The sequence below is a fragment of the Rhodamnia argentea genome, chromosome 9, assembly GCF_020921035.1.
Source record: "Rhodamnia argentea isolate NSW1041297 chromosome 9, ASM2092103v1, whole genome shotgun sequence".
NCBI classification, from domain to species: domain Eukaryota; kingdom Viridiplantae; phylum Streptophyta; class Magnoliopsida; order Myrtales; family Myrtaceae; genus Rhodamnia; species Rhodamnia argentea.
This window is the reverse complement of record NC_063158.1, coordinates 20499203-20525482: the sequence shown is the minus strand read 5'-3', so window position 1 is coordinate 20525482 and position 26280 is coordinate 20499203. Positions and strand designations below refer to the sequence as shown.

Below are 26280 nucleotides of genomic sequence, written 5' to 3'. Positions count from 1 at the left end.
TGCTTTATTTTAATTTATTTTAAAGTGCATAAGTCCAAGTGGCAGCCCATGTGGATTTATTTATTTTTTAAATGTTATTTTTCATTAAAAAATAATTATTAATGACGCGGGACAATTTTGGCGAGAAATTCTCGTCGAAAGCACCAAAGTAATCATTTTATCTCCGATTTGGTACTAAAGTGATCCGATTGAAACTTTTGACATCAAAATGATCTTCGTGTACAACTTTTGATACTAAAAATTGTACTTTTCCACGCTTGTGCCTATCCAAATTGGCCTCATTTGAAATAGGGTGAGCAAAACAGGCCAATAGAATTAGGAACTGCTCGGACCGAACAAGTCCAATTCCCTAGGGCACCGATCCAGTTCGATAAAATTGAAATCGGTGATTAAGTCACGGAAATAATTGACTATCCCAAGAAATGTTTGCACATGGTTGACCGTCAAGTCTTTTGAGGAGAATTTTTGCAACTCTTCCGCAATATGGGGCCTAGATAATAGGTTCCTTCTTTCAAATGCATACCAAGGAACTCTATTTCCTTTTGGGCGATGATCATCTTTTTTCGAGAGAGCATGATACCAAGCTTCTAGACAATCTCGGTGAACTGGGTGAGGAGTTTGCAATGAGATTCTTCATCATGGTTGTAAAAGAGGATATCATCGATATAGATTTGAGCATTTGCCAAAATAGGGTGAAAAATTCTGCACATAGCTTCTGAAAAAGAGAATGAGCAGTTTTGAGTCCAAAAGAGACAATTGTCCATTGAAAGTGCTAGTTAGGGATATAGAAGTCAATTTTCGGATGGCCTTCAGGATGGATACCTAATTGCCAAAATCCTACTTTAAGATCAAACTTGGAATATATCTTAGCTTGGGCAAGGTTAAGGAAAAGAGAATTTTTATGAGGTAATGAGAACTTATCATCTTGGAGGAACTGGTTCAAAGGCTGATAATTGATTACCAGCAAAAAGTTTGCCGTTGTTCCGTTATGTTCACTTGTTAACATAAAAGGCTTCACAAACACATTGGGAATCAGAGGGTTCAATGAGACCATGAGCAAGCAATTCGGCACATTCTTTCCGAGTAAGGGTAAGGTGTTACGGGTTCATACTAGAATGATTGGCTTTAGTAGGATTGATATCTTCATTTTTTTTTCGAAGGGAAGTCTCACAAAGAAGTCTGGATTCTTCCAAAGAGGATAGGAACAAACTTGGCAAAACTATAAGTGAGACTTAGAGCAACAGGACAAAAGACTTTGAATGATAAGATCAAGGATTTACGGTTGGATGATAAAAAGTCTTTGAATATCCATAAACTCTCGAAATTGATCTTTGAATTGTAAGCTAGTGGGAACAAAGGTGAGTTGTGGAAGTTGAGCTAAAATATCCCAACCAATGATGAGATCCTTATCGGGAGAATCGCATCCAAGGATTTTTGTAGTGACAAAGCACTTGGGGAAAATCTGGAGAGTAGTTGGCTTACTGTGAAATTTGGTTGTGAAAGTATTACCGGAGCGGGAATTGAAATACCTTGTGTAAGGCAACCGGAGTTGTTCTGGGAGTACTTTGACATCCATAAGAGATGCAGCGGCGCCCGTGTTTATAGGGGCCATCACTTGAATTGGTTTATCATGATCAAGGTTGAAGATCCGAATGGGAACATAGGGAGAGTGGAAAACGGAGGGTTTAACATAGAATAAGTCGGAAGGGGAATTAGGGAAGAAGGAGAAAATGTTGCTTAGGGATTGATCATCCGAATCAAAGGAATAGGCTTTGAGGGCAAAAAGGGTGTCCGATGATGGCTCGTCATCGATGGAGGATACTGATTCAATATCATCATCATTATCTTTAAGGGAAATCCCTGTCCTTCATGCTATCTTCCGGATCATGTAATTGCCTTGGTGCTTTGCTTGAAGGCAATTTTTAGCAAATTGTCCTCTTTTGTTACAGATATAGCACCTGTTAGATTTACCTTTCTTTCAAGAATGGGAAAAATGCTTTCTTTTTCGAAAGAATTTCCATTTGCCTCTGACACGCTTTCCTTTTCTAAAAGAGAACTTCTTGAAGTGTCTTTTCTTCTTATGACCCGAACAAGAAAGGTCATTGCAATCTTTAGAACATTTGATCTTCAAATCCGGTCATTTGCAGACTTTGTCAAGATCTCTATTCTCTCGGAGATAAGTTTTGAAGAGACTTCTCTTGAAAAACATTTCTTCAATAGCAACATGGATTACTTGTTGGAGTTCTCCAATTGTGGCATATGCTAGGGCTCTATGTTTTGATTGTAGAATTTGCTCAATCGCTCGGCTGATTTCTTTCGGAAGAGAAAAAAGAAATATAGATTTAAGATTTAGGTCTGTGCCTAGTAGATAAAAGAGCTTATTCATTTCTTTGAAATGCCGGTCAAGATCTTTCCTGGCCATAGAGCAGCATTTTCATTCAAAGAACTCCTTTCGTTTGAGCTCCTTAACATCATTAGGTTGACCAATGAAAAATAGATGGATAAGCTGAATGTCTTCATTAAGAGACATAGTTAGAAAGCCAATCTAGTCTTGTTACGATGCAGCTTTCCACCAATCCTTCAAGGATCCATAAATCTGCTAGGTGAATTCAAGGAGGACTTCATAAGTGCTGGATTACGTGAGATGCCTAGTGGCTCGCCAGGCATGAAACTCCTCAAGTCGTTCGGGCCACTTATAATATGGAAGGTCATCAAAGGTAAAGTACTTTGATGAGGAAAAAGATGTCCTAGATGAATTGGTTTGAGCCTCTGGCATATGAAAGATTTCTGGTTACGAGGCCATATCTTTTTCTTTGAAGGCAGAGTCCGCCATCATTATATCGGGAGTGGGTTGAGGGAGATTTGACCGAGAAGAGTCTTGAGATACTTCAAATACAGACAAATTAGAGTTGAAAGATTCATCTTGTTCTAGGTTAATGGAATCAACAGCAGAGATTGAGGGAATCTGGTGCCCGAGAAAGCCTTCCAATGGATTAGTCACCATGAATGACCGACTAGGTGAATAGGACGGTGGTGATGAGGGTGGTTCTAGTGGAGCTAAGGGTGCAAGACGGGTTGAAGCTAAAGGTATAAGAGGGGTTGAAGATTGGGCTGTAGCCTTCCCTTTAGCCTGTCTATCCTGGTCCATTTTTCTCGATTATGCATGAAGAGCTAAGACATTTTCTCTTGGGGGTGGGGCGGCTGTGTTAAGGATTGCAGCAAAAGAGGATCTTGATGGAGCGGGGGATTATGTTCGAGAGGCTAAGAGCAAAGAGGGGAATATAAGAGATTCGATAGCGAAAAGAGGTTTTTCACTCTGGAGGATCTGGATTTGGTGTTTGAGCTTTTCAATCTCGGGAGTCTGATCTTTCAATAATGATTGGGTGGAATTTGCTTTGTCTCAAGCAAATAAAGCCTCTTTTGAAAATCTTCTAACATCTTCTTGGACGGGGTAGTATTTTGATCTGCTCGCTCTAAGTAGGTTGTAACATTACTTAATGCTACATTTTGAACAAGTACATTTTCTATTTGCCGGTTTATGATAGTTTTAGCGGGAGCGGGGCCTTTGCGCCTTCCATGAATATCAACTCATTCGGTGTAGATACTTTGGGCTCATGGTAAAACCTCTGTTGGGGATCAAAAAACTTTTCCAGTGGAGGAAATTGAACAGTGGAAGGACTAGGTTCTTGAGTTGAAGACCGTAATGGTGGGAAGTCTTCGGGTTTGAACATACATATGTTGGGCAAAATTGGAGGCGCTTTAGGTTTTGGGACACCTGTATAAGGCTGGGGAAGTTGCACGGGATATGAGTTCTTCTTGACCCATTTCCGAATGGGCTTATAAAAGGGAGAAGTGACCGACTTCCTTGGTGACGATGGAGAAGGAGGTGCTGGTTTAGGCTCTTCCGGATAAGAGAGTGGTGGTGGAGTAATCCGAGGTGGTTTAGGCGAACCATACTCAACCATGTATTGCCATCTGCCGCCATCTTCACCTAATGGTCCCACCGTAGGGTCACCATTAAGGTACATCCGGAAAAAAGAGTCTTTCTTCTTCTTCTTTTTGGAAGAAAGCTCGTCATCTTATTCTTCTCTTTTGGTACGGGAAGAACAAGCACAATCGATATCCCAATAACAATGTCCCGTAGGATCCTTGTAATAATGGACCAGGCATCCATCTACATCAAAGGATTGAATAATCTCCTTTGGATTTGGACATTCCATACTGACCGGGTCGATTGGACAAGGGATGAAACACAAGATAGTAGGAAAAGAAGGAAAGACGGAAGAAGTGTCTTCCTTTTCCCTTGGTGAACTTGATAGTAATAGTACCATCTTTCTTTTTAATGAGCCGAGGTTCTGAAGACTGGACTAGTCCGGTATTACGGTGAAGCTTCTCATAGTTGGTTACCCCATTATTAGGAAGAAATTTAACGAGCTGGTCTCTAGAGATTTGCTTGGGCACATGAAAATAAGAGGTTTGGTCACAATCAACAGAGATGAATATGGCATCTTCGGAGTCGGGAAGATTAAGATCTATGGCATGATTTTGTATCCCGAAAATCATATAGTAGTGGAGAGTAGTAGCTATTGTATTAGGAGTCCGAGGTGCTCCAGTAATATGTAGCTATACTTTAAGGGCTGAAAGAAGACTGGGATCAACAAGAGCAATATTAAAGTTAGGGAAAAAGGTCACAAAGACAGTTCCGGCATTCAAGATGGTTTGGATGGTACCAATACGGGCATGCTGGTAATCCATAAAACGAGTATCTAACATAGCAACCCTTGCAGCAACAAGTAAGCCTTTTCGTCTATGAAAGGAAAGGGCTAAGCGAATAACTCCAAAGTGGAGATGGGTATAACCCTGTTGAGCCACTAGGAAGGAAATTCTCCCGAAATTTGCAAAGAGATGAATTGTTCAAGTTGGGTGGCCATGATGGGATGCTAATCAAATTTAGAGGATTGGACATATTTCTTGACTATGTGAGGAGTATGCTGAATAAGATGCTTAATGGATCTAATAGGGGAGAAAGAGGAAGGTTTAGAAAATGCAAAATAAGGATTCATAAAATGAAGATTGGTCTCCGAAATCTTACTATCTTACGTATGGGATATCTTATAGAGATGATCCATTCTAGAGGCGATAGACTTTCGAAGCTCGGGAGAAGGGGCCAAAGAAACCGGAGATTCATGAACGACGGGAACAAACTCAATTTCCGAGGAGGTTTCAATAAGTGCAAATTTCTTCTCACCATACGTAGGTCCCGACATAGAATTGTAGTCTTAACTTGGTTTTCGACGATGAATGGCTCTAATACCAAGAAGGAAGCAAAGACAAGTCTGAACCTAAAGTAGATATGCTATCCCCAATACCAAGCTCTCTTGGCTAACATTCACAAGAAGGAAGCGGAGACAAACCTGAATTTGAAGCAGGTATGATATCCCCAATACCAGGCTCTCTTGGCCAACATTCATGAGGTTGTCTTTTAGCTTCTAGGCTCAATCTTGAAGCTCAATCCTCAAGATACCTGAAATTTCTGATTAACAAGTTCCACTCAAGGTGGCAAGTGAAGAGCATATTGAACCACATCGTACTACCAAATTAATAAAATAATTCTATAAATCAAGGAACCATGTTTGGATGAGAAGAAGAGAGGAGAATTTAGAAATTCATTGTATGAAAACTTCACACTGATATTCAAAGAAGCTGAGATATGTAGGCAAAGTATGGAGTCCATTTCAAAGGGCGAATGAATGGGTAGTTAGAGTGAAGGCCATTGGGTCCGAACATTAAACCACTATAATCTTTAAAGATATGGTAATGATAATGCCAAAACTAGATTTTGAGGTTCTAATCAAGTTGTTTAACTTGAATAAGGTCTGGAACATATGAGGGATACTTGTGGGAATTCCATTGATTTTCTCTCAAATCAACAACATGGACGGTGTTTCGCATTGGTTCTTTTTTTACAAACATGTTGATTGAGGAAATTGGTTGTTTGGGTCCGGACAAGAAATCTGCGAGAATGTTTTTGCTTCCTGCAAGATGTTTAGTGTCAAATGAATATTTTGAGAATCATGTTGCCCACCTTAGCAACCGAGGATGAGGGATTTGTTTCTGTTTGAATTTCAACATCTGGGGAAAAGAGGACATGTCCATTTCCACAGAAAATGGTGTCCAATAAGGTGGAACTCGAACTTCTTGATTCCATACTTGACAGCAAGGATCTCTTTGAAGGTGGAATGGTAGTAGATTTTTATAGGGGTGAAACGTCCATTTTTGTAAGCATAAATGTGACGCTTGCCATTGATCCCTTCAAGGAGGATAGCTACCCAATACTTGTCACCAGCATCTATCCGGAGAATTCTTTTACCAATGGATGGAATCTACAATGGAGAGAGGTGTTGTAGAGTCTCTTTCGGGTATGTGATTGCTTTGGTTTGCTTTAGACCCCAAGGAGGTGCATTCTTTTTCAACGTCCTTTGAAGTGGATGAAGTGCTTTGGAAATTTTCAGAACAATCGGATTGAACCAATTATTTGTTATTCATTTTTTTTATTTTTGTTAATTGTAAACCTAACAATTCAACGGTTATTTTTTTATTTCTTAAACGTAAACCTAATTTTAATTAATATTTTAAAATTAAAGTCCGTATTGCTTACTCCTACTAATGATCCACCGATTCTACTAGACGGCTAGGGAACCGGACTGGTCCGATTCCGAGTTCTAGGGTGACTCGGCCAAGTATCGATCACCCGTAAATTGAAGTATCTCCTCAATGGTTTTCACCAAATTTCCCCAATGACAAATTTTCCTTGTGGAAGAAATGTTGAATGTAGTAAGACTTATATATTTGTAGAATAATCTACTAAAATGTTATTCGATACATTCACCCCATGAAATTAGGTATTGCAAGACTATAAGACTAGCAGTCTATTTTGGGCCATAAGAAAAATAAAAATTAATTAAAATTTATTATGGGGTCCACTCTTTTTAAGAATTTATAGCCCACAAGCATATATGAATTACAAAATATACAAGTCCTACGCTTCCCAATACAATGACAATACATCACGGTATTTCTCGATAATATGTCGGCCTGGTCTTGGTTGTTGAATTCGTAACCCACTTATTTAAAGCACCACTAATATCCCGACATGTCATTTGCTAAACCAATTTTTGCAAACCGGTCTCAAAGTACAGAGCATCGCACTTCCCTTTTTGTAATAGTAAGTTACCACCAATTAAGTAAAAGTGCCAAACATGAGAAACATAACGATTGTGTTTTAATTCAAGACACGAACCCTAGATCAAGTAAAGCGTAAAGCGAGAAAGATAAATCGACATAAGATTTAGCCTTATTTAACCCTTGAATTAGAGCTACGTCCAACAGAAGATTCCACTATAATTAGCACATCACATCTCTCGTTTCATCAATCAATTATAAACAAAAAAGAGTACATATAACAATAATTATTCATGGGTCCAAGCCCAAACTACTAATAGAAAAATATGAGCTTTAACTATAAAAGCCATTTAGTGTCCAGAGGACGCTGTCCAACCCCGTAGGGCGGCTCTAAAGGACCCTCGCCCGCTCATCGGGAGCGGGATCCCGTGCTTTCCTATCATGGGGAATATAAACTGTACCCAATGGATTGGACATATGATTCTTGAACGTGGCCTTTTTGGCTAGTAGCTTCTAACTTGCAGTGAAACATGTCCTGGAACAGTTGAAGAACTTTGTATATAAATGCTTGTGCTTGTGCAATTTATGTATAAACCTACGAGACAGAGAGAGATTTGCATAGATGTTGTCCAATCCGTGTCGCTCCGCAAATTCCATATGCAGCGATGCAAGAGGAATTGCAGGTATGTATGCTAAGGTTCACTTCATCTGTTGCTCTATAAAAACTTATCTTGGGACTACTAATATCTGTACATATCAAACAAATTTGTGTTTCGGGGACATAAATTTTTATGTCGTTATCAAAAGCGTTTTTTTGCTCAGAAACTCGTCTAGGGAATAGAAATAAAAAAATTATTTCTAATAAGAAATAACTTTGAAAAATAGAATGGTTGACTTCAATTTGGGCAACAACAGCTTGCGATCTTCCACAACAGAAACCAGGGCCCATGGCCTTTCTTTTCAGCCCATTAGAATCTCCGCAGCACAAAAATGGGAAGTCAAAGTTGAAAATTAAATACCATAATAATGAAAGAAACATAAATTGAAGAAAATCTAATAAAAGCCGCACCAATCATACGTATTAATATGAGTTAATGAAAAAGATAAACAAATTGCAGAAATTGAGATTATTTCAAATGCATCCGTAAAAAAAAGTCATGCCTTCAATTCAAGTAAAAAAAATTAAGTAAAAGAAAAGGAGAAAATGCCACAACAAACAAAACTCTAATCTATGTCAGCACGACAAATGTACTCTCCATTCCATTCGTGTTGGCCACTAAAAAATCCTGCATAGCAGTTTAAGGCGCACATGATAACACTTACGGAAATGAATTCTTGCTCTAGAAGTGCTTAGAAATCCATTTGGTTGTACAACTCTCGGAGCGAAAATCCGTTTGGTTATGCAATATCACATTTCTACTTCTAAAGTTATGTTTGAACTAATTTCAGAAGTTAAAAAAAGTTAATTCTCTTTCAGAAGTAAAAATCTCTTAACATCAATTTCTCTCTCACATCGACCACTCGAGCCTCCTCTCTCCCAATCACGCTTCCGCTGTCGCCACCCATTAGGAGTGTCAAAATCGAACTAAAAAACCAAACCGAACCGCAAATCGAACCGAATTGAGCCAAAAATTTTGCACATTTTAGTTCGATTTCCGGTTCGGATAACCAAAAATAACCATTCTTTCATTTTCAATGAGGGTTATTTTGATTTGGTTTAGTTAATCGAACCGCGAATTGAAATATCTTCTTTCTTCTTAATATTTGCGGACAACAAAAATAAAACGACTCCGAGGGATATTCCTTTCCTCTTCCTCCTGTAGTTTCACTATCGGTGTCTCCATATAATGCTAGAGAGTTGAGACAGTTGATGCACTAGTCGTCCATATCGGTCTCTCTTGCTCGCTAACCTCCTCCAATGGCGGGTCACTACTCCTCCGAATCGTCTTACCAGGCGTTCACCTCTCACCTCCTCCTCCTCCTCACTGCCCTCCCATTGACTCTCGCCCGCTTTGCCTTCGTCCTCCAATGGTGCGGCGGCCTTAATGATCCCATCACCTGCTGGTCCGTCGATCGTATCGAGTTTCCCAACAGGACAGCGTCGAGGGCTCCAATGTGCTATCCCGCATCTCTCACGGCGATGGCTCCGATTTCATCAACATCCTTGCCCGGAGCCGGACGGCGTCGTTCTCGTACTACAACAATTGGAAGTTCGATCTCGGATCGGCTCTTCCGCCTCGGGTGAGTTCGGTTTTACGGTGATTTTGCGGTGCGTTCCCCGATTGGGCACGCCATGCTTTTGTTATTGGGATCTTGCTTTTCAAAGTGCATTTAGGAAATGCAACTTGGTCCGTAGACAAGTGATGACACTAGATCCGAAGCAAAAACGGAAAAAAAACAAGAAAAATAGAAAAGGAAAATCGAAAAATCGAATCGAACTAAATCAAACCAAACTTAGCTGGATTTTCGGTTCGGTTTGTATTTGGTTTGGTTTGCGATTCGGTTCGGTTTAGTTGCTCATCCTAATGGTTCGGTTTGGTTTTACGAAAAAAATCGAGCCGAATCGTTGACACCCCTACTGCCCACCGCCGACCTTCGCCGACCATCGTTGACCATTGACCACCGCCACCCCCGGTGGCCGCCAACCGCCGACCACCGCTCGTCGTTACCACCGAGTCATTGTCTCCTACCGCCGAAGTAGAAAATAAAAAGTAAATAATATTTTTAATAATAAAAATTATTTTTACAGAATTTAAAAAAAATTAAAAATGAAGTAGAAATTTTTTGGCCGCGGATAATAATTTTTCGTAGAAGACTTTGTATTAATAATATTTCATGAGTAGAAATTTTCAACCATTATCAAACGAAATTCTCTGATCAGAAATTAACTCCCGGAGCAGAAGTAGAAAAATCATCTTCTGCTTCTGAGTGGCAATAGAAAAATCAATTGTTCGTTATAAATTGGTTTTTGAAGCAGAAGTGTTGCCATGCGTGCCTCCTAGTAAACAACGTTAGATAAACGGTGCTGATATGAATCCATCGTAACTTTAGTATAACCAAAAGAGCATTGTTTTAGAGTTAAAATTGTTACAAATCGAGGACAATTGGAGGGTTCTTCGAGAATTTGCCTCTCTCTCTCTCTCTCTCTCTCATATGCGTTTGGTGGACATAATATCACATAAAAACATTAGAAGGAGCGCTTAAAGGAGTGATATCTCCTTCCTAAATTCCTCCTTTACTATTTATTTTTTTTTTGTTAATAGAAGAAGGTGAGTTGAACATGTAGAAATGGAGATGATATATTCATCGACCAATTAAAACTCGAGTTGAAAATGTAAACCTAGGGATGATATCTTTGTTAACTATGTCCGACGAGCTATTACACTTTTATAAGACAACAATTTATATAAACATAAGCAGCAGTCTCGATCGTCATTAATTTTTCTATTTTTTTTTTTAAAGATTCACGTTTAGTGAACTAGTTCAAATTTAGGAAATAGAAATAGAAAAATTTATGTACATCCTCAAAGACGCTAGTCGTTGGTCCGCTTCGTGGGATAACAATTGAGATAAATTTACACACACTCGCTAATACACTCTGTAGGATATTTTTTAGAAGTCAACTAGAGAGAAAAAAAAAAGAAAAGAAAAGTAAAGCTTGATGAGATCACACATTAAAAAAAATGTAGACATGGTTGGATTAATTTGTAATTTTTTGTCCCTCCAATAAGGATACATAATTTCAATAAGTGATACGGTTGCGATAATAATGAACTTCTTATAATGCGCACGTCTTGTATGTTTTTTTTTTTTATTTTGCCTGTCCTATCTCTAACTCTCTTCTTTTTTTACTTTTATTCTGCCTCTTTGCAGAACACGTCGAAACCTGCACTATGCAAAAAGTATCACAGGTGCGTAAAGTCTTGTATAGGAAGTACAAAAAGTATGAATGTGCATTAGTATCCGAAAAAAATCAACTTTTTGGAAAGAAAAATGAACAAATTAAAAAGGAAGGAACAAAAGGGTCAAAATAAAACAACATAAAGTATACATTTGTTAAATGGACTAAATAGTTATAAAATCAACTTCTTTATCTGAAGGAAAAAAAAAAAGACAAATGAACTAAATAATTAAGAGAATAACGAAAAAGGTCAAAATAGAGAAAGAAAAGTAAAAAAGAGAAATATGCATGGAGTGGAAAACGAAAATATAAAAGATCATCCTTTTTATATAAGATCTTGTGGCCTAGGAAAATTAAGTTTTCCATACGAGATCCAAAGACGGACGAATCGAGAAATTCGAGATTGAATTGAACGTCGCAATCGCTGTTACTTTACTTGAACATTCTCTTCTCGACACCTGTCTCCCCGAGGTGCTTATTACCGATTGCAGGTCGCCGCCGAAGACGAAGCTCATGCGCTTTTTCATCTGAATTTCTTGATAAATTATATAATCAATAGTTTAAAAATTTTAATTATACCTCACAATGTGTGTGTGTATATACATATATATATATATATATATATATAAAACAAATTCTCTTGAAGCAGTCAAATGAATTATATAAAAATAAGTTCTGTCCTATGTCTCTTTATGTCTTAGATTGTGCAGCTCAGAAAGTTGAGTGCTCGAGCGAACCACGCGCCGCCAACCGAGCCCCAACGCGGGTCACCCGCGCCGATCTCGACGAATTTACGCATCTACCCTTGCCAAAATCGCCCGGATGGAAGGGCATTTAGGTAACTTCAGTCGCCGGGCCGCCCTTTGATTCGTCCCCCGCCATTGGATCCCGCGGATATTCCTATGATAAAAATCCCGATAAAATCCTAAAAAAAAGGCGAAAAGTAAAATATTGACGTCACCGCCCGCCATCAGCCAAAATATCGTCGCTGAAGGGCGCGACAAGAAACCCTAAAAAAAGCAAGAGCTCGATTTGTCCGCTCTCTCTCTCTCTCTCTTTCTCACTGAAAACCCTCTCTGCCCTAAACCCTCGGCCCTAGCGACGTCGTCCGAGACGCCGGGCACAGCGAGGCTCGCCAGCCCCTCTCTCTCTCTCTTACTGCGTTCTTCGTGGTACGGGGTGGGGTGGGGAGGTGATGCTGTGATCAGATCCGATCCCGGCGTCGCGAGCAGATTCGTTTCCGGTTCGGTAAGTTTTGTCACCGCGAGCCCTAGATCTCGCACTTTGATCTCTGCCGTGGCGTTTCGGTCTTCTTCTTCTTCTTCTTCTTCTTCTTCTTAGTTTCTTCCTCCTTTTTTAAGAGTATGTTGTTGTGCTGCTTGGCCCGGCTTGTTGCGGAGGGGAGGGCGAGAATTTTGGGGGAAGGGGTTGGTGGGTTTTGAATTTGGTAACTTGCTGGAATCGTTCGAAGCGACTACGGCGCCTTTGGCGTTTGTTTTTACGCGGATTTTGATGAGTGGGTGATTTTTTTTGCCCCCTCTCTTTCGTCTGTGTTTTCCTCCTGCCAGTGAAGGAATTATGGAGAAGTTCTTGTGTGGGTGCAAGTGAACTGGACTTTGTTGCTATTATTTGGGGGGTTCGGGCTTTTCTTTTGGGTGGTTGAACTCTTGGGTGTCGCTGATTTTTTTTTTTTTTTTTCTGGAATCATCAGTTTTTGGCTCAAGGTTACGCTCTTGTTTCTTCAGGTTTAGTGTGTTTTGCACTCTGCCTTCAGCGATTTTAATTTCTTTTTTTGGCTTTAGGTTAGGGTTTTGAAATTTTTTGCCAGTACCCCATGGTTTCTATGCTTCGTCTTTACTAATTTTCCTTCTTTCCTCTTTCCCTTGTTTGGCCTTGCTTCATGTCAATTCTCAGTCCCAGCGTCAGCAATTATAGTTATGTCCAGCAACATTATTTCTTGTTGGCAAGGCTGATTGTCATAGTCCCGGAGAGCCGATTATTCTGAGCAGCACTTGTTGGTTTTCTAGCGAGTCATGGTGATGGCGGCGGAAAGTGTAGTTGTGAAGAAGGTGAAGATAAAGTTTTCTGGAAGAAGAATTGAAGCAGAACCCCAACCCGGATCATGTGGATACGGGCAGCAGAAGCTGCTTGTTGGTGATTGGACTTCTGGCGCTGTGAATGGAAAGGAGAAGAATGGCAATTTGCCTTCTAAAAGTGAGACTGATGCTGGTGATTGCACGAAGTTCAGAAGTTCTGTCTCCGGTGCCAAAAAGCGTGGGCCTCAAGTAGAGTTTGAAGTTGCAAAGAAGAGACAGAGGATGGATCGACCTGTTTCGCAACAATGCTCTGCCATTTTAAAGAGACTAATGCATCATGAATGTGGTTGGCCTTTCAAACAACCAGTCGATCCAGTAAAGCTTAACATACCGGATTACTTCTCAATCATATCAGAGCCAATGGATTTAGGGACAATAAAATCTAAGCTCGAGAAAAATACGTATCATGGAACAGAAGAATTTGCTGCTGATGTCAGGTTGACCTTTTCTAATGCCATGTGCTACAATCCACCCGGGAATCAGGTACATATAATGGCTGATAAGTTGAATAAGATCTTTGAGATGGGATGGAAAGCTCTTGAGGCAAAGTGGAGCAATGGAGACACAAAGATTGTAAAGGGTTCCACATTGAGTAGACAAAGTAGAGAAAGCAATGCTGTGGGACAAAACGGTCCCAAGACACCTCCTCAGTGTACTAGTTTACCTCAAAATAGGATGCAAACTGGAGAGACGGTAAAGAAGAGCTGTGATGCTACTTTATTAAAGGTGAGCAGTGTTCTCTGCAGGAACAGATGTTCAGGATGTTATTATTTCCATAAATTTAATTCAGTTGGGAAAACATTAGGCGGTATTCTTACCACCAGATTGTATTTTTTCTTTAGATATTGTCGGCTGAGGTTTGCATCTACTGTATCAGAAATATATTAATGTGTGGTTAACTGGTTCTTGTCAGGTCAAGGTTTCTAAAGTCACACAGAGTTGCACAACCAAGTCATTAGGGAATAACGACAAAGGTAATGAAGTGGCAGAGAGTATAATTTCTGCTTTTCTAGCTCTCTTCTAGAGCTAATTGCCACTGCGTCCTATAGGCACTGATGGTGCTACAGTACATGCTTGCCGCTCCAAGTGTAATGCATGTGGCAGTACAGCATGCCGATGCAGCGTTACTGAACCGACTTGTGCATCTTCATTGGGTAAATAATCTTCCTTTTCTGTCTCTATTTCAGGAACTGATATTTTGTTGTCTGTAGAGTACTGATTATGTCTGTTCGCTTTTTTGGATAAATTCAGAGAAGGGCCGAGATCATGAATGTACTATTGATGCTCCAAGACTGGTATATCCAGATTTCAGAGTATTTCTTTTCAATAAGTTGAACAGTTTCGTTCAATAAATGCCATTTGATTTGGCACTGAATGTTGCTATCTGAACTTGCAATTTTAGGCTAGGAGCTCATCTATAGTGCGGACCAGTAAATCTGATCCAGATTCTGATGGTAAGTGCATCTTTTGGATTTGTGATGTTTGAAGTTGTCCAATGTTACAACGATCATTCAATTTGGTTCTGGAAATACTCAAAAGGGGCTGTAAGTGCTGTGGATGATGGAAATGTCTGTCCTAGTTCCGACCTTGCAACTCCATCTACTGATGCCACATGTGGGGAAGGTTAGTATGCTGTGGATCCTCGGTTGAGATATATTTTGGCCATTTAAGAAAGCAGGAGGATGATCCATACTGATATTGTATCAGGGTGGAGTGCTTCTCTCCTTGACATACCGCTGTCACCTAAAAAGGCCCTGCGTGCTGCAATGTTAAAGAGTCGCTTTGCTGACACTATCTTAAAGGCGCAACAGAAGACACTACTAGATCATGTATGGATTTTGTTGGTAGTAGATGATGCTAGGAAGTGCATCATAAAAGTTGTTTCATACATGCCTTTTGTAATTACAGTGCGATAAGGCTGATCCTGTGAAGATGCAACAGGAGAAGGAAAGATTAGAGAGAAGGCAGCGTGAAGGTGATAAAATAGTTAACCTATTGTTATATTTGTTTCCCTATGACGTGCAAATCTTTTGCAAATACTCTCATATGGGCAGGGAATTAGATTTATTCTTTAAACTCTTCTCTCTGTTTGATCTGAATTCCTCTCATGATTTAAATTGTGTTGAAGCAAGTCAATTTTGATATATATGGTAAGGTCACAAAGAAGAAAAGCAATTGGGTAGTTAAGTTTTGAGTTCTTGAGCAGCATCATGTTTTTGTAGTGTTTTGTGAACACTTTGTCTAGGAATCGGCAGAGTTTCGGTTATTGTTTGCATCATTCTTGTCTGTAGTTGTCGGTTTAGTAATTTCAGCTGAAGTTTATACAAGCTGGGTCGATATTACCCTTTTCAGATTCAGTGTGATATCCCAGACCCAAAACTGGATATTTCAAGGGATATTGGAGCCCAGCTTTGTGTATTTTCTTTAAATGGTCCTTTGGAGTTCCTAAAGTTCACCAGTTTTGTATTCCCTAAAAGGATTCAGTTAAGAGTTTGCCTTTGTGGCCATTGCCGTGGAAGTCAATTTGGAAAGCATTGTAGGACCTCGATAGTGACCTTAAGTTTTGAACTAAGGGAGCTGACTGCATATTGTATTAAATCTGTAATTGCATCATTGGCCTTCATCCTTGGATTAAGATGGGATTGATGAATTAATGCTGGGTAGATCTCGAGTGATATCAGTTATCTGTGTGGGGCAGGGGCAGAGGCAGTTGGTGGCTGAGCCAGGGAGGTCTGGTCTGATGATGAAAGTCCTTTAAGAAGAGATTTTTCTAATCGATATGATTTATCCACTCTAATTTTTGGCTAAATCATTGACAATATCTCCGTCTACTACTGCTCTGGTTTGCACCCTGAAGGCTTCAAAGACCCTTTTAATGTACTTGAATTTATGGCTAGTGTCATAGTGGGTTCTATGAGCATCGATAGAGTTGTCCAATGAGAGGGATTTACCTTACTGGGGCCTTTACCAATAGTCCTACTAGATGTCATGGATTTTTCTTTGCCTAGGCCAAATTGATGAATTCTTGTTACTGTGCTTTTCTTTCACTAGCTGGAGGATAGTTTCAGCTTAATGATCGTACAAATCTTTCCTTAAGATGTAAGAATCTTATTTGTGGGGAAATAAGGAACATGCGATTAATCAGTGGCGGGATAATTGTTCTAGGAAAACCAAAGTAGTTTACAAAATGCCATGAAGACCCAAAGTTTAAAGTTTGAAACCATCTATCCTTCAAAAGAAATTTCTACCTCCTAAGCTCTTTAATGTCTATCTAGCTTCAGAATGAAAACTTGAAGTTGTTTAGGTTTCTACTGGCTTGTTGCAGTTAACCCAAGATTTGGGTTTCTCTGCAAACCCGCTTTACCAAAGGAAGCACCCTTCATAGAAAGCCTCTTGTTTTAGAAGCCAATAGCGAAGTGCAAATGATGGGCTGATTTCCTCCTCATCTTCTGTAGTGGTAGATCACGTCCTTTGCTGAGAGGTCTTTCCTGTTTTCCATGAAAAGTCACCTCATCTGTGAACTCTGTTGGTGGAGCCTTTTAAGCAAGAAGCTTAGTTTTGAAGGAATGAGGTCAATCATATGGAGAACTGTGAACAAGTTTTGTTGGAGAACTGTGATAAGGCTCTTCTAGATTTGTTCCCCAATACTGTGGTGCCACTTGGGCCAAAGAAAAATGCTCTCTGCTGCCATTGATTGGCCTGAGACAGTATTTTGCATTAGTTTTGCCAGTGGTCATAAATGGTGAAATGTAAAGAAAAATTTACACAATTTTGGTAATGTGTTTTATATGGGTATATGCTTTCTTTGCAATAATACTGTGCGAATTTAGTTCATACTACCAACAATTTACTATGATTAATGTGGCAATCAGTAGATGAAAAGATGTTAAAGAGGATATAGCATTGGCACAGCATGTGTAAACGAGAGTAAAACAATTACGAACAATTTGGAAGTTTACGAAGAAGGGATGAGAACTTTTGCTGGAACTGCTTAAGCTTCGTGAGTGCAGTATTAGGCACTTTCATTTATCACCTCATTCTTATACAATGATTGGTATTTTTTGTTTGGTCAAGTAATCTGTTGGCGTAATAATGCTGATGCGAAATCCTGATTGATCAACTGATCAAATGAGTTGTCGATTCATAACAAATTTGGCTTTCAAATTACGATATGAGACCTCTTATTGATTAAGTTAACTCTGGGTTGCTGGACAACTTGATTTCCCATTATATCTCCCTGGTATTGTGAAAACTCCTTTCCTGGACAGACATTCTTTCCATAAGAATGTTCTTCCGTGATAGGTCTCAACTTTATTTTGGTAGAGAGAATATCTGAATCTTTTTCAGTGCAGTTTTCATATAGACTTCAGATATGATTTTTGTCTGAATGTAATCTCCAAATATGTAGCTTTTGGTGTTGGCATTTAATGTCGTAGTTTTTGTTCATTATGGATATCGGAATTAGAATAGTTATTGGAATTTCATTGTCGTTCATCAAGTAATTTGGTGATAAACAATTTAGTTTTCTTACAATGCAGAAAAGGCAAGGATTGAAGCTCAAATTAGAGCAGCAGAAGCCGCTGAGCGGATGAGAGCAGAGGCTGAAGCCAGAAAGCAAAGGGAGAGAGACAGGGAAGCTGCTCGAATTGCACTTCAAAAGGTGATTCTCTTCAACTTGTTTCTTTTTGTCTGGTCAAAACTCAAAAAAGTATTTGTATTTGACACTGATGGGTGGGAAATTGTTTAATTCTGCATCCAGATGGAAAAGACTGTCGACTTTGAGGAAAATCTCAAGATTTTGAAGGAACTTGAGATGTTGAGTGGGTGTTCCGGTTCATCACCTCATCTCGCTGACGTTGATGATGGATCTGAAGTGGTATCCGGAGTGTTTGACGGGGCTTACTATAGGAATCCGCTGGAGCGCTTAGGCTTGTTTATGAAGGACGAGTTTTTGGAAGATGACGATGATGAGAAAATTTTGATTGGGGAGGAGGGTGAGATTCTTTCGTAGTTGACATTCGGTAATCCAATGGGGTTGCAGTTAATCTCGTTGTTTCCTCTCAATTGTTGTAAGCTCTTTTGAGCTACAATAGAGCTGAATGTTGCTGTAAATCAATTCCTTGTTTGGTGGAAATACAGAGGTAGTGGTTTGGTGATTATACATTTAGCAAAAATGCTACATGTGAGGGAGCTTGTTTTCTGAATTTCTTGTTGGGGCTGATTCGAGAAAGCGTATCGTGCGGTGTAAAAATTGGGGTGGTGTGTATGATGTATTGTTCCTTAGATGAATTGAAGTATCGGCATCTTGACTGTCCTCTATTTTGTTTGTCATATGGCCATAGAAAACCACTTGCAGGGCATGTGGTGGCTTGCTGGTGAATCCTGTCCTAGAACTATACGACCATGCAAGAAGATTTGGCCTCTAGAAGGCTAAGGCGAGCTGAAAAGTACATAAAGATGGATTTTGAGTCGTTTGTTTGGTTTTACTTTGTGTTCGATTCGAGAATTGTCCAGAGAATATTCCCGTCACGAGATGTGCCCTGTTAGTCACCCTAGGTTGCTATAAACTTGGGAACAACCTCTAACCCGTATCATCAGCACTGTACAGATGATCAGCGACGGCATTACATGCTGAAGTTGCATCAAAAACAGGCATTTTGTGCGACGCATGATGCCATGATGGTGCCCCTGTTCATACCGTGTAGCGATCCTTGGCAGCTCTGTCAAACTTCTTGGCATCCTCCTGCAATATTATCTGAGAAATTCAGTCGCCCAGATCGCATGCTATGACCCACATGAGAAACGACTAAAAGGCGAAAAAGAAACACGAGTTGCTCTGAATTGTCGTGACTCACGTGAAACATGAACCCTGTGCTCTGGCTGTAGTCGATGAACTCCTTCCACTGCCTCCCAATGCTCATCTACAAAAGGGCCAGGCCAATGCAAGTAATGTCCGAGCGGCGGAGGGCCGAAGTTACTTGCAAACGCTAGTTTGCTGCTCGCCGGTAAATGAACAGGAACTAGAGCTGGCTCGAAGAAGAATTTACCTGAGCAGCTTCGTCTGAAGCATTTCTAGTCCAAAGAGCTATCTTTTCTTGCTTAGCTCTGACGCTGACAACTGCTCCGCAAATCTCCTCTCCATGGTTAAACTGTTCACCAACCATTGCTAGCAACTATTACACAGGAACATAAACATGTTCAGGCCGAGCCCCAAAAAACCTATAGAGAAAAATTCAAACAGCTTCAGTCATTTTGGGGAAAGCATGAGGGCATACCGTGTATAGCCAGGACGTATCTGAATTCCCTCTGGAGAAAGTTACAGTCCACTTCCCTCCGTCTGCACAGACAGGATCTTCCCACTTCGGCTCCACTTTATTCTTGAAGCAGTGGAGGTCAGCTCCTACCACCAACGTACTTGGGCGATGCAGGTTGTTGTAAACACTGAATTCCAAACATCGCGACTTCATAAGATCTCAGAAAACTGTACAACAAGCCTTAATTCTCATAGAACATTAAGAAATGCACCTCTATCATCCTAGCATCATGCTATTACTCGGCATAGAATCTGAATACAAACATCATACTAGGATAACATACAGGCTACCGAAGTGGAAATTGCCATAATTACAGCACCTGGAATGAGTTGATCGCAAAAAGCAAGAGGCTCAAAATCTCGTACAATTTTGTAGAAGAGATTAGTGATGGACAACACTGAAGCTTCTCTTTTGAAAAAAAAAAAAAAAGGGTGCACATTCAATACTATTGAACACTTTTTCTCGACAAAGGGAATATTAGGATCTCGATAATCTCCTGAAGAGCTTCGTGAGGAAACAACTAAGGAAAAGAAGAAAAGTAGCGAGGGAAAGAGAAAATTCGTTCTTTCCTTCATTTATCCACACAAGATGGCATAAGCACGGCATCTAGTATATTGAGGGTATTGCACTGAACACCTTTCTTCTTTTCTACTTCTTTCGTCCTTGCTGCTGTTCTTAACTAGTCATTTGCTAATCACTCAGCGAAAATTATCAGCTTCTCGCATGTTGCTGAAATGCTGCTGTTCAAGGAACTTAACATAGGGGAAATATGGTGGATCGAGTATCTTCCATTAAAATCTTCTTTTGTATCAATGCATGCCTAAAAGAGCAGATTTTGTTGAATCAACCCACGTGCGAGCGATTCTACATAGAAAGAACCTCATTCTGTATATAGAATTTACCACGAGATTCCACCCAGTTTAGCAGATGCCAGAGTACAATGCTACAGAAAACAACAACAAAAGATATTACCCAGAAAAGATCTAACCTCACTAAGCAGGATATGAATCCATTTACGCCACTATATTCTATTTCACCTCCTAAGGAATCCACTAGTATCCAGATGCCTGAGTGCCACAGCAATCAAGATAATTATCCATCTTATACAATTCAGCAGTCTCTACACTGTTGGTCTAATTAGAAAGCACCATAATGGACTCAGCCAAGTTGTAGTTTTCCATCTGATAGTCACAACACCAATTAGACTCTGACAATATCAACACTGTCAAGACCAGAGCATGTCATTCGAAGAGGGGAAACAGCTATTGCCATTTGATGAAGTATATGCAGTACCTGATAGTTCAGCACAAATTGGCTTCAGAAGAAAACGTGGCTTAAGAAAGTCGATCACATACTACATTACGTTCACATAAAATCGAGGGGGAAAATGTCGATAGCAATAGCTGATTGATCACAATGTTGCAAGAGAACAGAGGTGAAACACCAAATGCACAACCAAAGATCATCCAGTCTAATATTGTCAGTTTCTTGACACCAAATGCTGGACTCAAAAAGTTCCAATCCCCAACCAAACACTTCATTTTCCAAGTTCTGCCGTGCAGAACGACGCTTCTAAGTCTTTACTCGGCTGCCCTTTCGGCAATCGATGAAGCCAAGTTAAAGGACACACCATCAGTTGCCAGCAAAGCAAAAAGGCACCAGATGGATTTCTCAATTTCATGGCTACTACTCAGTACTCAAGACTCAAATTCAACCTGAGAGAAATGAGATATCTTTCATCTCTGAGATGTATGTACCCAAATTTCGCATCCTGCCGTTTATCCTATGACGTATGATCATAGATTTGAAAGAACCGAGGAAAACACAGAAAATTTGGATCGGATATGGCATCATTTGTGATAATCACGATCCCAAGTCGAAACGTAAACAGAACTTCAAGTGTCTCCAAATCCATGCACGAATGACGATTTGAAATGAAATCTGAAACGAGCATCTGTAAAGACGTGAACCCTCTCTCTCTCTCTCTCTCTCTCTCTCTCTCTCTCTCTCTCACACACACACACACACATTGTACTCGAAATTTCACCAGACTGAAACAGAACATCGAGCAAGATAAGCCTAAACGGAGACCAAGAAAGACAATAGAAAACAGAAAATCGCTCTACCTCCAGAACTCTTCAATGGTGGCGAAAGTGTAGATCGGGCGTATCAAGCTTCCCCAGGCAGCTTGACTCGACTTCGCGGTGGGACTATCGAACCAGAAAGTCCAAGAACGCTCGAGCGGATGAGGCCGGCTCGCCGTCAACCCCTCACTCAGCACTCGCTTCGGCGGATTCCCCTGGTGGCGCGCCATCTCCCGCTCGGCTCGTTCCGAGCGATCGCCGTGCAAGAATCGACGAGGACCGTAGCCCGCGATCGGAGGGCGATCCTCGTGCGCCGGCGGAGACCTCGCGGCCTCTCCGATCAGCATTTTTCCCCCCGCCGTTTCTCGCTTTCCTCCGCGAAGAAAAGCTCTTTCCCTCGGTTTCTCGCGCTCTTTCCAAACGGTTGAAGTGGCGTTTGACTATTTTCTTTTTGGATTTTATACTTATTTTGTTTTTTTTTTAATTTTTGGATTGTATGATAAGTTTTCTAAATATTACGAGGCTTGATCAAGATTCGCCAAAACGAGTGGTGAAATTTTTTAATTTTTTTTTCATGCTCAGCGAAAATGATGACGATGATGATGAGGGGAAATTATTAAAAAAAGATATACTTGAAATTATTAAAAAAAATTATATACTTTTATTTTTAAGAAATGCGTATTTGCGCCCTTATTTTAGCGAAATTATCTATACACACCCACATTGTTCTCTCTCGAGTTTGCGGCCTCGAGTGCCGAGTTCTTAACCATGGCTGCCGGACATCGAGCTGCCAGCAATTTTTAGCTATACATAACCACATGACTTTTCCTCATAGTGGGTAATTTTTTTTTTTAAACTAAGGTTTCATTTGTTTTGCGAAAAATAACTTCAAAAAAAAAATATTTTTCGAATTTTTCGACGTTCGGTTCTTGGAAAACAAATGAGGGGAGGAAAATATATTTTTTTGTCAGTGGAAAATGTACCTTCATAAGTAGGAAAAATGACAATATTTTTCGGTGGTCGGCTGAACACATTTTTTTTTTTAATGATAAATAGCGGAACCACTATATTTTGCCTGCGGAATAATAGCTAGAACACTTGCCAAAACCAGATTGTTCACTAAGGTGCCCTATTCTACACGAATTCAAAAGAACCAGAGTTTCCCAAAGCCGACAATAGTCCATTCTGAAAACGCTCATCGAGTTGCTCGTAAATCCATGATCAATAATGGAAATATTACTAAAAAATTCATAAACCTATTGCAAATATATAGTGAACACGAGCTTTCAAATGTTTCTAATGCGTCCGTCACGGTTCGATCCTATTCCAGCTGTCCACGTATCAGTCCATCCGGTACTCGTAGTGCCAGCATGCACAATCGGCGGCTATTACCGCTAACGTAACGATGGTTGAGATTTGTTGAGATACTACGGAAGGTATCAAGCAAGGGCTTTTAAAAACCATGGCGCCTTGTCTAATGGTTGAAGAAAGGAGTCATGCGCATTCATCGGGCTCATGACACACGTTTTGATTCTCTAGACTCCCAATAAGCTTCGTATTCAAGCCCGCCCAATTGGGTTTTGACCCGCGACTTACCTTAACCTATTGAGATATTTCATAGACACTAAAGTTTAATTACCTAATAAAGACTTCCTTGTCATGACAAGTTAAATGAATGAATTGCCCATATGAGCTTGGAAATAGAATGGGCCAAATGTAGTGTAATCCACCAGCTAATGTGGGCATGAAACCGCCATCGGCCAGACAACCTAATGGAACTTCGATTCAACATGATCACTGCCCTAATTCAACCCATCGCAGTCGGTCCACATGTTTCGTGGGATCAAAGAGAAAGTTCAATGGACAATAATTGGTGCAATCCATTTCGGATCCCAAAGCGATGGCCGTTTTCAAATACGATAATTAATTCGATCAATAATAGCGGAAAGGAATATGCTTATACGACAATTTTTCTTTTTTATCTACTGGTAGAATTGATAGCATATTGTGCGTCACAAAAAATAAATAAGAAATAAATAAAAATTATTGTGGAGTCCACTCCGTCAAGAATTTGTGACCGTGTTGTTATTCTTACAGTCACCAAAAAAAAAAAAAAACTATTATACTAGCAAAGTCTTACTGGAAATTCCCCATCAAATCCAAATTCATTTTACTCTGAAAATGTGTGGCGTTTGACAAATGATTCATTTTCGGAACATAGAAGATTCATAGGCCAACAAGGTCTACAACTGATTCATTTTCCTTTGCAATGTCCCATATGCATGTTTACAAGTTGAAACAAAACTATTTGGAGCCTGTTTGGATCTATTTTTTTATACTTTTCGGTAATTTTTTTAAACCGACTTTTGTGGGATACACATTTAACTTTTTTAAAATTTGGAACATTTTTTTTTTTTTTTGGTCGGAAAATTTGGAATACTTTACCACATACAAATATTAACAGGTAAGTTCCTGTATATTTTCTCCAAAAAATAATAAAAAAAAAAAGGTTCCTGTTTATTGGCAGTTAAACAAAAATAAAATACTTTTTACTTTCTAATAAATGTTAAACAAAGCTTTTTTTGGCTTAAATGATACCTAGTTTTTACATTGTTGTTATGTCATGTATGGATTTCCCTCAACAATGCTTTTGCTATGGGAGGCCCTATTATAAGATTATAGAAAGTATATTAAGCCATCTATATTGGGAACGGAAATTAGAAGACTACCGGAGAGTTGGGTTGGTGTTTCATGGCAAACCTTTTCACGTTTTTCCAATCGAGTCCGTTCGGCTAATTTCGATTGGAAATCACTCACGTGGAGGCTGGCTGTCTTACGTGACATTACCGGCCCTAACGAGGACAATTTTAATATTTTTTTGAAGTTTTTTATTTTTTTATTTTTTCCTTTTATTCCTTTCTTCAGTTTTCCTTCTTTGCTTTTTTTTTTTCCTTTTTCCCTCCATCGGCCATCGTTGGGTCTCGTCTAACGCCAAGAGAGAGTATAGAGAAGAAGGAGGTAACACAAGTGAGAACTTAAATGAATAGGTTGCTCATCACCTGGGAATTTACCCAAGAAAAAAGAGCAAAACAAGAAATCATTCTTCTTCTTAAGCCAAAGGCTCAAATAAGTTATGAATAAAAAAATTTGATTTTTTTATTCATCATAACATGCTTATATAGATGAGCATAGAACAACCCTTCAAGCATAGGAAGTAGACTAAGCATTAAATATATTGATATTACCCAAACATTAAAGACACATAGATACTTGAACTTTGACCCTTGAGAACTACAATACACTCAAGACTTTTAAAAACTTGGACTTATATTCGTTCATCTTTATCAGTTTACAACGAATGCTTTGGCATCATCGGCAATGGTTGGGGTCCTCGGACGAGGGCAACCCTTGCTGGATTGGGTGAGGTTAGCCCTTGCTAGATCGTGTTAGGTCGGCCCTGCGCCTAATTGGGGGCGAAGGCAACCCTTGCTAGATCCAACAAGGGCGGCGACCTCCACCGGCCATCGATGAGGCCTGATGATGGCCGGCGGAGGGAAAAAGAAAAGGAAAAAAGCGAAGAGGAAAACAAAAGAAAAAAATGAAAAATAAAAGAATAAGTAAATAAACGAAAATATAAAATTCGAAAAAAAATATAATAATATTATTAAAAATGCAGGGCGGGACGGCCGGCATTGACGTCAATAATTTCCGGCCAAACTTGGCCGGATTGACTTAATTGTTAAAACGTTAAATGTTTAGGACTCAATTAGCAAAATTAAAAGATTAACGACTAAATTGACAAAAGTGCTATATATGTTTAGGATTTTTTGTCCAAAATTTGAACATTTTTGGTGTTCTTTTGCTAGCACAAAGTATAATTAAAAGAATGCCGACCAGCTGAATCGTCCTAGACCGGAGGAACCTACGTAACAAGATTGCTCCTCCCACATCCTTCACGTTCACACCTCAACGCAGACTTTGAGTGAGCCTTCACATTCCGAAGCCAGTCCACGTGTTCGTTCGGGGTGGTCAGAGTGGCTGGGGATGGATGGAGAGTGGTCACGGGATTCAATCTTGGATTTCGTCTTTTGATATCAACTTGTGATCTTCCTAACATTCTCACTTGTGTATAAAAGTCGTTTTGTTTCTGTTACGGCTTTCAATTATAAGATAAAAAGATTATATATAAAAATAGCTATTCATAAGTCAAAATTCAAATTACAAATAAAATACGCGTTCAAACTACAAAAAACTCTCTAGCTTCTTTGGATTGTTGCCTCTTGCAAGTCCTGTCAGAGTAGCTCTAAACCCCTGTGCTTTCCTGTCAATGAAAAATATAAACCGTACCCAACATAGCCTAGCCCCGCCATCCCAATTGTTGCCAACCTTAGATGATCGCTGCCCGAGCCCATTAGGATCGGATCTTGTCTGCAAACTTTGTCACGATGCTCGAGCTCTCATGACTGGGAGTAGCAAGCTCTGTGAGGGAGCGGGGGTGACGCCAGCAGTGAGGGGGCATCAACAACAACATCGAAATCTCTCTCTCTCTCTCTCTCTCTCTCTCTCTCTCTCTCTTCACATTCCAATAATGCGTCTTTCAAATTTTGAGGATATGTAAACTGAAATTTTTAAAAAAGTGAGAATGACTTTTATGTAGCTCGATCTATCATCATCGTCATCATCATCTAAAGTTTCAACTTCAG

The 26280-nt window shown here is 39.8% G+C and overlaps 3 protein-coding genes across 9 annotated transcripts in view; 2 read left to right on the top strand and 1 right to left on the bottom strand.

The window, feature by feature from the left end:
• Positions 1-12103: 12103 nt before the first annotated feature.
• The window catches only part of LOC115752996 (transcription factor GTE12), a 22124-nt gene continuing 7947 nt past the window's right edge, over positions 12104-26280 (top strand). The window contains exons 1-11 of one of the 7 annotated variants that reach the window (XM_048285219.1): positions 12104-12331; positions 13111-13905; positions 14093-14153; positions 14229-14333; positions 14425-14474; positions 14582-14633; positions 14719-14802; positions 14887-15008; positions 15088-15154; positions 17718-17839; positions 17939-18334. In XM_048285219.1, coding sequence (XP_048141176.1) covers positions 13117-13905; positions 14093-14153; positions 14229-14333; positions 14425-14474; positions 14582-14633; positions 14719-14802; positions 14887-15008; positions 15088-15154; positions 17718-17839; positions 17939-18190 — 1704 coding nt within the window. In that variant the 5' untranslated portion in view covers positions 12104-12331; positions 13111-13116 and the 3' untranslated portion in view covers positions 18191-18334. Of the gene's footprint in view, positions 12332-12997; positions 13906-14092; positions 14154-14228; positions 14334-14424; positions 14475-14581; positions 14634-14718; positions 14803-14886; positions 15009-15087; positions 15155-17717; positions 17840-17938; positions 18335-26280 lie in introns of those variants that run through there. The other 6 variants (XM_030691450.2, XM_048285218.1, XM_048285217.1 and 3 more) reach the window with 6 other exon arrangements.
• LOC115752997 (eukaryotic translation initiation factor 4E-2-like) lies at positions 18801-22004 on the bottom strand. The gene is made up of 5 exons (XM_030691452.2): positions 21620-22004; positions 19455-19620; positions 19227-19352; positions 19035-19100; positions 18801-18922 (listed from the first exon to the last, which is right to left on the bottom strand). Exons 1-5 carry the CDS (start codon positions 21922-21924, stop codon positions 18872-18874), a joined length of 714 nt encoding a protein of 237 aa, XP_030547312.1. The 5' UTR covers positions 21925-22004; the 3' UTR covers positions 18801-18871.
• LOC115732035 (ABC transporter B family member 9-like) overlaps positions 26125-26280 on the top strand; it is a 57674-nt gene continuing 57518 nt past the window's right edge. The window contains exon 1 of the mRNA XM_048285211.1: positions 26125-26140. The gene's annotated coding sequence lies outside the window, so the exon portion shown is untranslated. The remainder of the gene's footprint in view (positions 26141-26280) is intronic.